At 36.5% G+C, this 15,330-nt stretch overlaps 1 protein-coding gene across 8 annotated transcripts in view; it reads right to left on the bottom strand.

Moving 5' to 3' along the window:
• The window catches only part of LPGAT1 (lysophosphatidylglycerol acyltransferase 1), an 84,065-nt gene that overhangs the window by 13,053 nt on the left and 55,682 nt on the right, over positions 1-15,330 (bottom strand). The window contains exon 7 of one of the 8 annotated variants that reach the window (XM_055583029.1): positions 11,896-13,574. The exons of the other annotated variants lie outside the window; for them this stretch is intronic. Coding sequence (XP_055439004.1) covers positions 13,520-13,574 — 55 coding nt within the window. The 3' untranslated portion in view covers positions 11,896-13,519. Of the gene's footprint in view, positions 1-11,895; positions 13,575-15,330 lie in introns of those variants that run through there. 8 annotated transcript variants of the gene reach the window in all.

Raw genomic sequence — 15,330 nt, 5'->3', positions numbered from 1 at the left:
TCCCCTTCTATTCACAATTTGCTAAAAGTTTTCTTTTTTATCATGAATAAGAGTTGCACTTTTATCAATTTTTTCCATCTGTTGAAATGCTTATATAATTTCCTACTTCTGTTAATGTGATTAATTAAAGGGATTACTTTTAGATATTTTTTCCATTTGTAGATTTTATTTCTATATTACAGACACATGCCCTTTATCAGATAAATGTACTGTTAATATCTTCTATTCAGTGGGTTCATTATTGCATATTATAGGTCCTCTTATACAATACTGTAAAAGTGGTGATAAAAAGCTTTGTTCTTAGAGTTTGGGACTGACACATACACACTGCTATACTTGAAGTGGATAATCAACAAGGTCCTACTGTATGGCACAGGGATCTCTGCTCAATGTTATGTGGCAGCCTGGATGAGAGGGGAGTTTAGGGGAGAATGGATACATGTGTAAGTGCAGCGGAGTCCCTTTGCTGTCCACCTGAAACTATCACAATATTGTGCATCAGTTATAGCCCAATACAAAATAAAAAGTTTCTTTTTTATTTTTAAAAAGCATCATTATCTTATTCCTGATCTTGGAAAGAAATATTTCAGTATATCATCCTTTAATATGGTGTTTTCTGAAGAATTTTGTAGATATCCTTTATTAGAATGAGGAAAGTCCTTTCTATTCTAAAAATCTACAAAGAGTTTCTACCATAAATAGGTATTTATATTTAGTAAGTGATTTTATTTAAAAATCCAAGCTTATTTTGAATGTTGAGCCAAACTTTCATTCCTGAAATATATGCTCTCAGTACATAATATGATGAATTTAAAATATTTTGCTGGGTTACTCTTATATCCATAATCATGTAAGAGATGTGCCTTTAAATATTCCTTTCTTATAATATCTTTGGTTCAGGTTTTGGAATCCAAGTTATGCTGGCCTCATAAAAGAAGCTAGGAAGTATTTCCTCTTTTGGATGCTCTGGAATAACTGCACTTAATATCCTTTAATTTTCCTTTTTAATGACTACAGAATCTGAGGTAATGTTCCCCTTTTCATTCCTGCTATCGACAACACTGATCTTTTTTTCTTGATCAGTCTTGCCAGAAGCTGATCACATTAATGTTTTCAAAAAATAAAAATTTTTATGTCATTTTTCTTTCTATTGTTTTCTATTTCTATTGTTTTCTATTTCAGTAAGTTCTCCCTTATTATTCCTTGTCTTCTACTATCTTAGGATTACATTTGCTTCTTTTTTTCTAACTTCTTAAAATAGACATTTAGATCACTGATTTTTAACTGTCTTCTTTTTTAATAGAAGTGTTCTTTTTGCTTTTCTTTGTATTATTATTTTTGGCTGTGCTGAGCCTTCAGTGTTTTGCGCCGGCTTTCTCTAGTTGTGGAGAGCAGTGTGCAGGCTTCTCAGGCGGCTCTTCTTGTTGCAGAGCGCAGTTTCTAGGTGCACAGCCTTCAGCAGTTAAAGCACGCAGGCTCTGCGGTCGGGGCTCAAGGGCTCTAAAGTGCAGCCTCAGTAGTTGTGGTGCACAGGCCTAGCTGCTCCGTGGCACCTGGAACCCTCTCTGACCAGGGATTGAACCTGTGTCCCCTGCATTGGCAGGCAGATTTATATCCACTGTGCCACCAGGGAAGTCTCTGACAGAAGTTTTTCAGGCTGTAAATTTTCCTCTAAAATACAGATTAATACAGATTAAGTTGTATCCCATAAATTCTTATAGATCATATTTTCACAATCATTCTGCTAAAAATATTTTCTACGTTGATTGTAATCTCTTCATACATGGTAAGCCGTAAATTCCTCTTATTCTCTACCACTTGATGTGAAGATCCAACGCATTGGAAAAGACCCTGATGCTGGCAAAGATTGAAAGCAAAAGGGGAAGAGAGTGGCAGAGGATGAGATGGTTAGTTTCACCAACTCAATGGACATGAATTTGAGCAAACTCCAGGAGATAGTGAAGGACAGCAAAGCCTGGCATGCTGCAGTCTATTGGGCTGCAAAGAGTCTGACACAATTAGTGACTGAACAATAACAACCACCCTACGGATGGACAGTTTCTCATTTTTTTGTTACAGCATTGTGCAAATGCCCATTCACAGGTGTATATCTATACGATAAAATTACAGAAGTGAAACTGCTAAGTCAAAGGTTAATTTTGAAAGATTTTGCTACATTATCTTCATAAAGATTATACCAATTTATATTCCTACTAGCAATTTATGAGAATGCTTCTCAGAGAAAGATTTTTAAACTGGAGAAGAACGAAATCCGAAGACTCTGATTTACGTGTAGAAGATGATGAGCAGTGTTTCACAACTCAATTCAGTTCAGTCACTCAGGCGTATCCAACTCTTTGTGACCCCATGGACCACAGCACACCAGGCTTCCCTGTCCATCACCAACTCTCGGAGCTTGCTCAAACTCATGTCCATTGAGTTGGTGATGCCATCCAACTATCTCATCCTCTGTCATCCCCCTCTCCTCCCGCCTTCAATCCTTCCCAGCATCAGGGTCTTTTCCAATGAGTCAGCTCTTCGCATCAGGTGGCCAAAGTATTGGAGTTTCAGCTTTAGCATCAGTTCTTCCAATGAACATCCAGGACTGATCTCCTTTAGGATGGACTGGTTTGATCTCCTTGCTGTCCAGGGGACTCCCAATAGTCTTCTCCAACACCACAGTTCAAAAGCTTCAATTCTTTGGCACTCAGTTTTATTTATAGTTCAACTCTCACATCCATACATGACTACTGGAAAAACTATAGCTTTGACTAGATGGACCTTTGTCGGCAAAGTTATGTCTCTGCTTTTTAACATGCTGTCTAGGTTGGTCATAGCTTTTCTTCCAAGGAGCAAGCATCTTTTAATTTCATGGCTGCAGGCATCATCTGCAGTGATTCTGGAGGCCAAGAAAATAAAGTCTGTCACTGTTTCCATCATTTCCCCATCTATTTGCCATGACATGATGGGATAAGATGCCATGATCTTTGTTTTTTGAATGCTGAGTTTTAAGCCAGCTTTTTCACTTTCCTTTCACTCTCCTTTTTCACTTTCATCAAGAAGCTCTTTAGATCTTCTTCACTTTCTACCATAAGGGTGGTGTCATCTGTGTATCTGAGATTATTGATATTTCTCCTGGCAATCCTGATTCCAGTTTGTGTTTCATCTAGCCCAGCATTTCACATGATGCACTCTGCATATAAATTAAATAAGCAGGGTGACCATATACAGTCTCAACATACTTCTTTCCCAATTTGGAAGCAGTCCGTTGTTCCATGTTGGGTTCTAACTGTTGCTTCTTGACCTGCATACAGATTCTCAGGAGGCAGGTAAGATGGTCTGTTATTCCCATCTCTTTGAAAATTTTCCACAGTTTGTTGTGATCCACACAGTCAAAGGTTTTGGCTTAGTCAATAAAGAAGATGCTTTTCTGGAACTCTCTTGCTTTTTCTATGATCCAACGGATGTTGGCAATTTGATCTCTGGTTCCTCTGCCTTTCACAACTGGGATATGCCAATCTGGGGACACATTCTTAGGAATCCACCTATGAGCTCTCTTTAAGAATACAGATACTTTATGTCTTCATTTCAATATTAACCTTAATACAAATATTCTGAATCTTACTTACAGAGAAACACATTAGCACTGCCATCTGACTTCAGAGCCTATGTTTATAGTCACTTTAGGGCTTCCCTGGTGGCTCAGAAGGTAAATAATCCGCCTTCAATGCAGGAGACCCCAGTTTGATTTCTGAGTTGGGAAGATCCCCTGGAGAAGGGAACAGCTACCCATTCCAGTACTCTGGCCTGGAGAATTCCATGGACTGAACAGTCCATGGGGTTGCAAAGAGTTGGACACGACTGAGCAACTTTAACTTAGTGAATTTGTTAGATGAATTTGTTGAGCACTAACATCTTTTGGAGAGGGGCATGGCAACCCACTCCAGTATTCTTGCTTGGAGACTCCCATGGACAGAGGAGACTGGCGGGCTGCAGTCCATGGGGTCGCAAAGAGTCAGACACGACTGAGCGACTGGCACTACACTACACTGGCACAACGCAGTACTCCTTTAAAGGCATAAGGGCCGGGGAAGTTTAACAAGGGCACCCTTAGGAGCAAAACCTATTCTTCCACCTCTTAAAGGTCACCTCTCCCTGTGACTTTTTAATATCCATTAAAATAAATGTTTTAAATAAAATAAAACAAGAGGAGTTCTGCTTCTTGAAATGGTAGAGTAGTTCACAGGTAATGGTTATAAATTCTGGACAAAATGCAAAAAGTAATTAGTGGAAGGCACTGGAGAGTAACTAAAAGCAATCAGATATTAGAGGAGAGTCAGAAAAGACAGGAGAGTAGGAGAAACAGGAAAGTAGATGTGTTTTCCATTTTTTACAGCTCTTTACCTCAAAATAGTTCCCAGTTAGTGCCACGCAAAGAATCAAGACTTATATAAGAACATGTCATCTCACTCATTGAAGAATCAGAGGACAGATATTAGGGTGACCATAACATTTGAAAAGTGAGGAATCTCAGACAGAAGTAAGCACTGAGTGGGAGCCATGCCTTCTGAGTCTGCTCCCCACTCGAATTTCTGGGTGACTCTTGAACTATGTACGTATGGGGCAGAAGCCAGCAAAATAAAGCCAGCACAGTGCTGGACACAAGAGAGATGCCCAGAGCTTTGCAGGAAATTCAACTACTCAGGAAATTTAATCATTTGTTTCTTTTTGTTTTTTTCAAATTAAATGTCCTTAATATTTGGATTTTTAGGAAAATCAGTTAGTTATCCTGATACTAGAGGGTTGTTTTGTTTCTTTCATTGAAGTGTTTTTTTTTTTTTTTTAATTGAAATAGAGTTGATTCATGAATGTTTTAAAATTTAAATTTAAAAATCAAAGTTTGTTTTTTAAATGAATGGTATTACAAATTACTGACTTCTTACTTTTAGATAGTTTAATACTGTCTTAACACAGTTTTGTAATCTAAGTGGTGTTCTTTAAACTCTTTATCCACCTCTACCACACTGAGTACAGTCAAATGGTTTGGGGAGTTATCTAGATTACTTTTTAGCCCCTAAAAATACACTATTTCTATAAATAAAAAAGCAGGTCTAATCAACCTGAGGATAATTTAGCAAGAGCTATCTTGGAAATAGTTTTTAAAACATCTTTATAAGGAGGAAAGTGACATTAAAAATAAGGCTGAAAGAGGAAGTTTGGGTTTACCAACTTAACTCGTGAAAGACTGTGGTGAGGCTGGTGAAGTATCTATTGCTTTAAATGGGGTGAGTGTCAGGGAGTGGGGCCGTGTTTTAACAGAAAATCTACCCTACCATCTGCCTAGAATAGCCTGGACTTTCTCTTGCTTTAAGAGGCAGCCAGGAGGGAAGACCAAATGCTCGCTCAAGAGCAGTCAACGGCTATTAGTCTGATTGTTTGGTCACCATGGGATTAAAATATTAAAATGACTAATCTCCTAATATGGCAGAGTGTCAAATGCACTGAATACCAGTCCTCTTGGAATCAAATAAAAGGAGTTCTTGTGGGATATAAAGAAATAAATCTTTGCAATAGCAACAGTTATCCAATTGAGAAACTGGCTCCTAGTGTTCCAGAAACAAAAATTCTTATTAATAGTAATCTAGAATGTGCTCCTAAATACAGAGTATTCCACCAAAAAGCATAGGGTCAGATTTAGGATCACTAGATAAACTATATTAAAAAAAAAAAAAAAAAAAAGACATAAAATAATGCTTAGCAGCAGACACCTCTATACCTTCTCATTAGAATGTTTGAATTTTCATGCCACAAAGACTCCAAAATGTGAGCTAACAAACAACATGGCTAAACCCTCAATTCAATTATGTCAATGGTACGTTAGGAGCCAATAAGCACTGAAGAAGATAAACTGCTGATGCTTTCTTAAACCAAATAATCTAGCAGAGGGACAAGGAAAGTAAATAGTCTAACATCAGAATATGGTAAACGTTATATTAGGATTTTTGGAGAAGGAAATGGCAACCCACTCCAGTATTCTTGCCTGGAGAATTCCATGGACAGAGGAGCCTGGCAGATTACAGTCCATAGGGTTGCAAAGAGTTGGACATGATTGAGCAACTTTCACTATATAAGGACTTGCATGTAGTTGTCAAGAGTCAGAGTACTATTAGGTTCGTGGTGAAAAATAATAGACCTATTTTTTCCCTCCTCAGATACCTATTTCCCAGATACAACCTCTTTCAACTTTATTTTGCTGTTCACTTCCACATTGCTTATATAGCATGCTAGACTGTCCAATTTAAAATGTATTCATCAACTTCCTAACAGGAAAGACAAGGACTTGGCTCTCTTCTATCTTTGTTCTCTTTTTGACTTCCTCCTCCTCTCCTGCAGTTAGTAATTCCTCCTTGGTGCCAACTCTGCCCTTTGTAACTATGCTTATTAGATTATGTTCTATTTATTTTCTTACTGTTTACTCTATCAGACTGTGCTATACTCATCTTTGCTTATCCAGTGTATAAATCAGTGTCTGCTCCTCTGTGAAAACTCAAATTTGCTGAACTGAATTAAATTCAAAGTAATCTGCCAGGGTAAAACTTGATGAGGTGCATCTGTAGACAGCCATCAACAACACAACCATGGTTAACTGACACAAGGGTAGTATGACAAGAATAGCTCAGAAATACGGAAACTACTTGTCACCAAAAATAGATTTATGGACAAGAACAGATCCTGTCAAACTTAACACATCAGAATATCTCCGAGTACTCAGTTCCCAGTTTCGCTTTGAGTCATTGTCCTTAGGTAAGCTGCTCAGGCCTCATCCTCAACATACTAAGGAATAATATTTAGAGCTTCCTCCTGGATCCACTAGAAAAGGTTGTTTTTTTTTGTTTTTTTAAGCCACTCAGCTATCTGAAAAAATAATTGAGCAACTCAGATATAAACTTTTACTCCAGTAGAGGAATAAATCAAGGCTCTATGGTAGCAAATCTGGGATCACACAGGAGAGAATTCAGAGTGACTTTTAAGGTTTATGTTTAAAGAAAGATAGCAAATACTCAGCACCTAGATCCACTGCCTCCCTTCATGTTCAGGGACAACTGAGCCAAACAAGAAAAGTAAATACTCCAAAACCAGAATGTGGTTATATAAGGACTTAAAAGAATTTCTGGGTAAGTTTAAGTGAAGCGGTGTGCATGTCTATTTAGGATACAGGATACATGGAAAAGGCATCACTTGAGTCCTGCTCCTTGTAACAGTCAAAGCTATAGCAAACCAACATGCCATTGAGGGCATAAACAATGAGATGGCATTGTTTATACCTCAAATTTATTCATTATATTTTTTTTGTGTTGCATCCTTTGAGACACAAATGCTTGCTGAATGAATTGAACTATCCAGTAAGCAAAATATAACACTGGTGAGAATCATTACTGTGTTTTCAATGAGTCTAATGACTTCTTAATATTTTTGTTAAGACTTTCTTTTTTAAAGAGTAGTTTAAGGTTCACAGCAAAACTGAGGAGAAGGTACAGAGATTTTTCTGTATCTCTCTAAAGACTTAAAAACATTTTTTTTATTTTGAAATAACTTCAGACTCAAAGCAAAGTTACAAAAATACTGCAAAGAATTCATATATATGCTTCAATCAGATTCCTAAAATATCATTATTTCTCATATTTACTTTATCATCTTTCCATATATATTTTTTCCTGATCTATCTATCTACATATCTTTCCTCAACTTTTCAGAGTAAGTTATAGATGGTGTGTCCCCTAAAATACTTCCATGAATGTTTTTTAAAAATACAAGAACAGTCATTTATATAACTATTCTTCAATGATAAAAATCAGGAAATGAACACTGTTACTATTATCTAATTTAAAATCTACAGATTTCATTCAAATTGTGCTGTGTTCCACTAATGTCTATAACAAAAAAAGTAAAGAAAAAAGACAGAAACAAAGGAATAAAGAAACAAGAAAAGAAACAAAGGGGAAAAAAAGGCACCATGCTTTAGGAAAAGGAGAATAGCAGTGAAATAAAAAAGATAGGGTGAAGTATCCGTATCAATAAAGGGAATATTTAATAAGCAGACATATTCTAGGTAAAAAGTACTGAAATCTGAGCTAGGTTATGGCATTTAGATAAAAAGAGAGAACAGAAACAAACATTACAGAAGTAACTTTCATAGGAACTGGCAGCTGAATTTGAGAGAGAGGATAAAATTTTAAAGTGGAAGAGTCAAAAAACTCCAAAATTTTCGTTCTGGGTGAAGGTAGAATTATGTTAACATAAACCCCAAATGGAAAGAAACAAGTTCTTGTGAAGGAAAATGAGTTCAGTTCTAGACGTATTAGGTTCAAAGAAGACAGGGTATCCAGGTGGAGGAAAGAAAGCTAAGTGAGGATTTGGAACTTGGGAGAAAGACTGAGAGCTAGAGGTATATCTACACAGGCTCCATTTCTACTTACTCTCCTATTATGAACCTCTTTCACAGGAGAAAAAAGAGAAGACTAAAAACAGGATTCTAGAGAAGGTCTATATTTAAGTAATCTGTGTGCGTGCGTGTGTGTGTCTGTGTGTGTATTCCTGTATTAAATGGAAAGTTAGACAAAAAGACCTAGTTAGCCTTTCCACTTCACAGATCCAATTCAATGACTTTAAGTAACTATAAAATATAAAATATAAATAATGATCAGTGAGAGTTATGCTTAACCATTATTCAATTAAAATTTAAACTCTAAGAATTTTTTTTTAATTTGGAAGCTATAGTATTTCCAACAAAACTTCCTTAGAAAACAAAAAGCATTTTTTGAATACCAATGGCAGTGACTATGCTTGACTCTAGAGAAATCTGAAAAAGAAAAGATGAACCCCCAGAGGGTCAAGGAAGAGAGGATAGAGCTTCATTTCCAAAGCTTACTCTCTCCAGATTCATACAATGAAAATAACTTAGCAAAGTAGATTTTAGGTTATTAGCTTCTTGGTTATGTGTTAACAGTAAAAAATTTCTTTCATGTATAACTTCTTATAAAAATTTGAGAAGAAATTAAGCATATCTTCTAAGTAGAGGATGGAGATTTTATCTTATTTGAAATGATGATTCACCTCTTTCAAATCAACTTCATTATAGAAACAAAGAATTCAATCCATAATACAGTCAAACCTAAATTAAGACCACTTATTTAATGTCAGCATCCTGAATTGTGTCAAACTAAATGTTTTGTTTTCTTAAAGAAGAAAGACAAAACTGCTGGGGCAGAAAAGAAAAAATAACTTGGGGGTGGTGAACATCAATAAAAACAGCCAAGCAGAACTAAAAACCTGAAGATTAAATTTAATGGGTAACTTTGCATTTTCCAACTGGAAGCTTTGAAAAAATCCAGACTTTTCCAGAGTAAAGCTAGGGCACAGAGACAAAGCAGTAAAAAACAAGAGATGACCAGAAAAGTAGAAAGAAGAGAATCATTAGATAGCAAAAATAGAGGTGAAATGAGTGATAACTATGGTGATAAAGAAAAGTTCTATAAGAAAAACTAAAGACAGGACAATGTTTCCTTTTGCTATTAAAAAAAAGTCACTTTAAGTTCAAGAGGCAATTTAATGACCTTACTTTCAGATGAGTAATTTGGGGGCTGAGGGTGGTAAACCTCTAAACCTGCATCATTAGTACCTAGTGTGTACCACTTAGGTGTGTATTACTTTAGAGTTACAGTTACTGAGAAAAGTGATCTGAAACCTCAATATGTTGAATAACTTATGAAATTAAAAGACGCTTACTCCTTGGAAGGAAAGTTATGACCAATCTAGATAGCATATTCAAAAGCAGAGACATTACTTTGCCAACAAAGGTTCGTCTAGTCAAGGCTATGGTTTTTCCTGTGGTCATGTATGGATATGCGAGTTGGACTGTGAAGAAGGCTGAGCGCTGAAGAATTGATGCTTTTGAACTGTGGTGTTGGAGAAGACTCTTGAGAGTCCCTTGGACTGCAAGGAGGTCCAACCAGTCCATTCTGAAGGAGATCAGCCCTGGGATTTCTTTGGAAGGAATGATGCTAAAGCTGGAACTCCAGTACTTTGGCCACCTCATGTGAAGAGTTGACTCATTGGAAAAGACTCTGATGGTGGGAGGGATTGGGGGCAGGAGGAGAAGGGGACGACAGAGGATGAGATGGCTGGATGGCATCACTGACTCGATGGACATGAGTCTGAGTGAACTCCGGGAGTTGGTGATGGACAGGGAGGCCTGGCGTGCTGCGATTCATGGGGTCGCAAAGAGACGGACATGACTGAGCGACTGAACTGAACTGAATACATTACTTATATTCTACTTTATTCTAGATTTTATACTAAAAAAATTATTACACACATTTAAGCTGTTTAAACTCACTTTAAAATTATGTATAGGGGACTTTCCTGGTGGTCCAGTGGTTAAGAATCCGCCTTGCAATGCAAGGGATCTGGGTGTTCATTGCTAGGACTGATGTTGAAGCTGAAACTCCAATACTTTGGCCACCTGATGCGAAGAGCTGACTCACTGGAAAATACCTTGATGCTGGGAAAGATTGAGGGCAGGGGGAGAAGGGGACAACAGAGGATGAGATGGTTGGATGGCATCACCGACTTGATGGACATGGGTTTGGGTGGACTCCGGGAGTTGGTGACGGACAGGGAGGCCTGGCATGCTGTGGTTCATGGGGTCGCAAAGAGTCGGACATGACTGAGCAACTGAACTGAATGCTGGATCTTCTTTGCTATGCATGGGCTTTCTCTAGTTGTAGCGAGTCAGGGTTACTCTCCAGTCATGTTGCACAGGCTTCTCACTGAGGTGGCGTCTCCTGTTTCAGAGCAGGGCTCTCGGGCATGCAGGCTTCAGGAGTTGCAGCTTGCAGGCTTTCGCGTGCGGGGTCAGAGGTTGTGGCGTACAAGTTTAGTTGCCCTGCAGCATGCAGATTCCCAACCACTGAACCACCAGGGAATTCCTCAAATAATTTTTTAAATTGAAGAATTAATACATTCACATTGTAAAAAACAAACAAAAGGCCTAATATAGTACAAAGATTCATTCCCCAGACGCACAGGGGGAGAGGAGAGAGGCAGCAATTACTTTTTTTGGCAGCATGCCAAATATCTAATTAAATAATGTGAAGAAAAGTGAACTGAAAGTCGCTCAATCATGTCTAACTCTTTGCGACCCCATGGACGTCCATGGAATTCTCTAGGCCAGAATACTGGAGAGGGTAGCCTTTTCCTTCTCCAGGGGATCTTCCCAACCCAGGGATCAAACCCAGGTCTCCCACATTGCAGGTGGATTCTTTACCAGTTGAGTCATAAGGGAAGCCCAATTAAATAATAACTAAGGCTTTATTTTACTGGGTTTTAAGATGACTCTCAGTTTCAGAAATGTTAATATGTGAAAAAATATGTATCTTAATGGATGAAATAGGATATATGATGTCTTGTGTTTTTCAGAACTTACTTGTAGTTTCTAAGAAGTAACACTACTTTATCGACGGGCTTCAAATATCCCCTTTAAAACTACCAAATATAGAAAATATAGTTAGAAAATCATCAACCATACACAAATTCCCAAGTAAATCCGGATTCTCTAATCTTTCCATTGATCTAACCCTGCCCTTAAAGTACACAGCTTTAATTACATTAAGCCTTGACATCTGGTAGGAAGAATTCCTCTGGCCTATTTATCTTCAAAACTATCTTAGCTATTCATTTGTCTTTACTCTCTCAAGTGAATTTTAGAACCATCTGTCAAGTTTCCAGAAAAAAACATCCTGAATTCTGATCCTAATACTCCTGGATAATGTAACTACACTTATATTATATTTATAGATTAAATTAAATTAAATTTATAGATTGGCAGAATTGATATCTTTATACTTTTCAGCCTTCCCCCTATGAACACAGTATCTCTTTCCACTTTTTCAGTTTTTTTATGTTCTTCAGTGCAGTTTTATATTTTCCTTCATAGAAGCCTTCTACATTTTTTTCTTAAGTTTTATTGGTAAATACTTAATAGTCTTCTTGTTTCTCAGATAAGCATCTTTTAAAAAATATCACATTTTCTATGTATTGTCAGGATAAAGGGATAATATTGATTTTTCTGTGATGATTTTATATCAAGATTGCTGAACTCTATAAATAGATGGTGAACTCAGTTTCTTTGGTTTTCAACATAGACCATTGCAATGGGTCAATCTGACTGGGCTAAAGGATGTCCAAATAATGTTTTACATTATTACAAATGTAGTACATTTACATAATGTTTGGTACGCTATAAGGGTGTGTTCTAAGGATGTCACTGGAAGCGATTAGTATTCAAATCAGAAGACTAAGTTAAGAAGATCTGCTTCGCCAATGCTGGTGGGCAGCATCTAATCCATTGAGGTCCTGACCAGAACAGAATAGTGGAAGAAGGGGGAGTCCACTGTCTTTGCTAAGACCTCCTTCTGCTGCTCTAGAACATCAGCACTCCTAGTTCTTAGGCTTTCAGACTTCCCCACCTTTTTCAGACCTTGGGACTCAGACTGAATTATTCCACTGGCTTTCCTGGTTCTCCAGCTTGCAGATACTAGATCATGGGACTTCCCGGCTTCCATAACCAGGAGAGCCAACTCCTGTAATAAATCTATTCTTGATCTCTCTCTATATCCTATTGGTTCTATTTCTCTGAAGAACCCTAACTAATACAACTATCCATCATCCCAATGGATGATTTACATCTCATTTGCCAATTAAGTTTAGCACAATTTCAATATCTTTATAGTTAGGGACATAGTAGGGAAAAATCCTTTTTAATGACTCATCAAACAATAAAAAGACTATGGACTTTCTCAATCCGTCACTATCAGGGTATCTTAGGCAAACTGATTCTCTTTATATGTTACATGCCAGAAGAGGTCTCGACTCTAAATTGAAATTTCTGACATTGTTGTTTGGGGTTAAAGGATGGTATAAGGAGGTATCATTTTTTTTCTCAAAGCACTGGATATATTTGAAAAATTTAAACTAATAACAGCATTCAAAAACTATTTCTGACTATCAGACATTATTTACCTCTTTGATAGAAGTAGGCATCATCACTTGCAAGGTATTTCTTGTGAAACAAATTTAACCCTTAATCTGATGAAGTTGTAGTACTTACCCACCAATTTATAGGAAATATAGGGAACAGAGGAATACATAGGATACAATCAGCAAAACAAAAACTGTATAAACTCTACAGGGCAAACGATATGGTATCTCAGAAAATAAGCTACAAGGAAAATAAAAGAGGGAGGAATCTGGACACAGAAGAAACTTGCGATATGTCAACCAATTGCAAGTTAACTGAATCCAAAGTGTCAAAAAAATAATTTATGAGACGATCCAGGAAAATTGATGACTGATTGGATGTTTGATAATATTAATAAACTATTAATATTTTAGGTATGATAATGTGTACTGGTTTTTACAAAAAGAATTATTACATTTTAGAGAATATACAATAAAACATTTACAAATGAAATGATATAATGTCTGAGCCTTCCTTCAAAATAATCCACTGGAACCTGGGAAATAACACAGAGGAAACAACATTCACCGTAAGTGTAAAACAGGTACATGGGGTTTCATTTCCAGGTTTGAAATTTTCCATAACAAAAAGTTTTGGAGGAAAACACTATTTCTGAAATTATAGCCCCTAAAACTGATAAAAACTTGTAACTTGTTTTAAGAAGTAAAGGGAAAAAACAGAAAGAAAAATCAAAGTGATATAATATTAATCACAAATATTATAGGTTTATGCATTAAATTAACAAATATTATACTATTTTTAAATGTTGGTAATTTTTCTAATAAATAAGTTTTTCTGTAATTTTAATAACACTCTGTAATCTAACATGAGAACTCACAGGCTAAATATATCTATTACAAAAAATCTAAAACATGGGGTAGGATAAACTGTATGTATGTACTGACATTCAGCATAGTATTAAAATCAAGAATGAAACCTGAGAAATCTATTATCAATAGGAAAATAATTAAATGTATTTAGTAACCAGGATTTTGGAAAGCCACTAAAAATGTAAAAACTTCATAAGGGTACTTGAAAATATTTATTAAATTTGTAATCTTAACATCTAGAACATGTGTAGTACAGGTTGGCTGCTGCTGTTGCTGCTAAGTCACTTCAGTCGTGTCCGACTCTGTGCGACCCCATAGACGGCAGCCCACCAGGCTCCCCCGTCCCTGGGATTCTCCAGGCAAGAACACTGGAGTGGGCTGCCATTTCCTCTCCAATGCATGAAAGGGAAAAGTGAAAGTGAAGTCGCTCAGTTGTGTATAGGTTTAACATTCATTAAAATGCAATGTGGAATAAAGTAGAATAAAAATAACTTTTATGCATATTACAACTGCAGCTACACCATAAACATACATAAAGCAATATTGAAATATGAAAAAAATTTATGTGAGCATGCTGGGAGAGATTTTTTTCCCTCTATGATGTATTTTCATAGTTATATGTTTTTATTTTTAAAAATAAATTTAATGTTTTACAAAGTACACAATAGAGAGCATCTAATAACATTAAAGAAATTTAATCCTTTAATCCCGTAAAGCTAAAATATCATTTTAGTATATCATCAATAAAAATTATTAGTGAGATATTTTATATTCCTTTTTCCTACTAGTCTTTAAAATTCACTGTATATTTTACACATACAGAACATCTCAAATCAGACTAGCTACATTTTAAGTGCTCAATAGCAAATGTGGCTAGTGGCTGCTGTAACTGGACAGTCCATGTCTAAATAGCACAAACTTCAGCATTCATACATTCAACAAGTACTGCATTCTAGAAATGTTTTATTTTCTTTACTGATAAAACTATCCTGAGGCAAATATGTCAGAATGTTAACACTTGTCCATTCTTGCTAATGAATATATTTTCTTTAAAAATATTCATTAAATAGTACTTTTCTGAATTAATTCCCACCCTCCTACAAACAGAAAATAATTTACTACCCAAAGTCTCTAACTGAACACCTTCGAAGTTACCAATGTTCCAATCAAATTAGACATGAACGAAGTTACCAATGTTCCAATCAAATTAGACATGAAAGTAACACCTCTGCTTTTAGCAATTTATCTATGCCACTACACTCATGGTTTGGAGAAGGAAATGGCAACCCACTCCAGTACTCTTGCCTGGAGAATCCCATGGATGGAGGAGCCTGGTAGGCTATAGTCCATGGGGTCGCTAAGAGTTGGATACAACTGAGCGACTTCACTTTCACCTTTCACTTTCATGCATTGGAGAAGGAA

The sequence above is a fragment of the Bubalus kerabau genome, chromosome 5, assembly GCF_029407905.1.
Source record: "Bubalus kerabau isolate K-KA32 ecotype Philippines breed swamp buffalo chromosome 5, PCC_UOA_SB_1v2, whole genome shotgun sequence".
NCBI lineage: Eukaryota > Metazoa > Chordata > Mammalia > Artiodactyla > Bovidae > Bubalus > Bubalus kerabau.
This window is presented reverse-complemented; position numbering and strand designations above follow the sequence as displayed.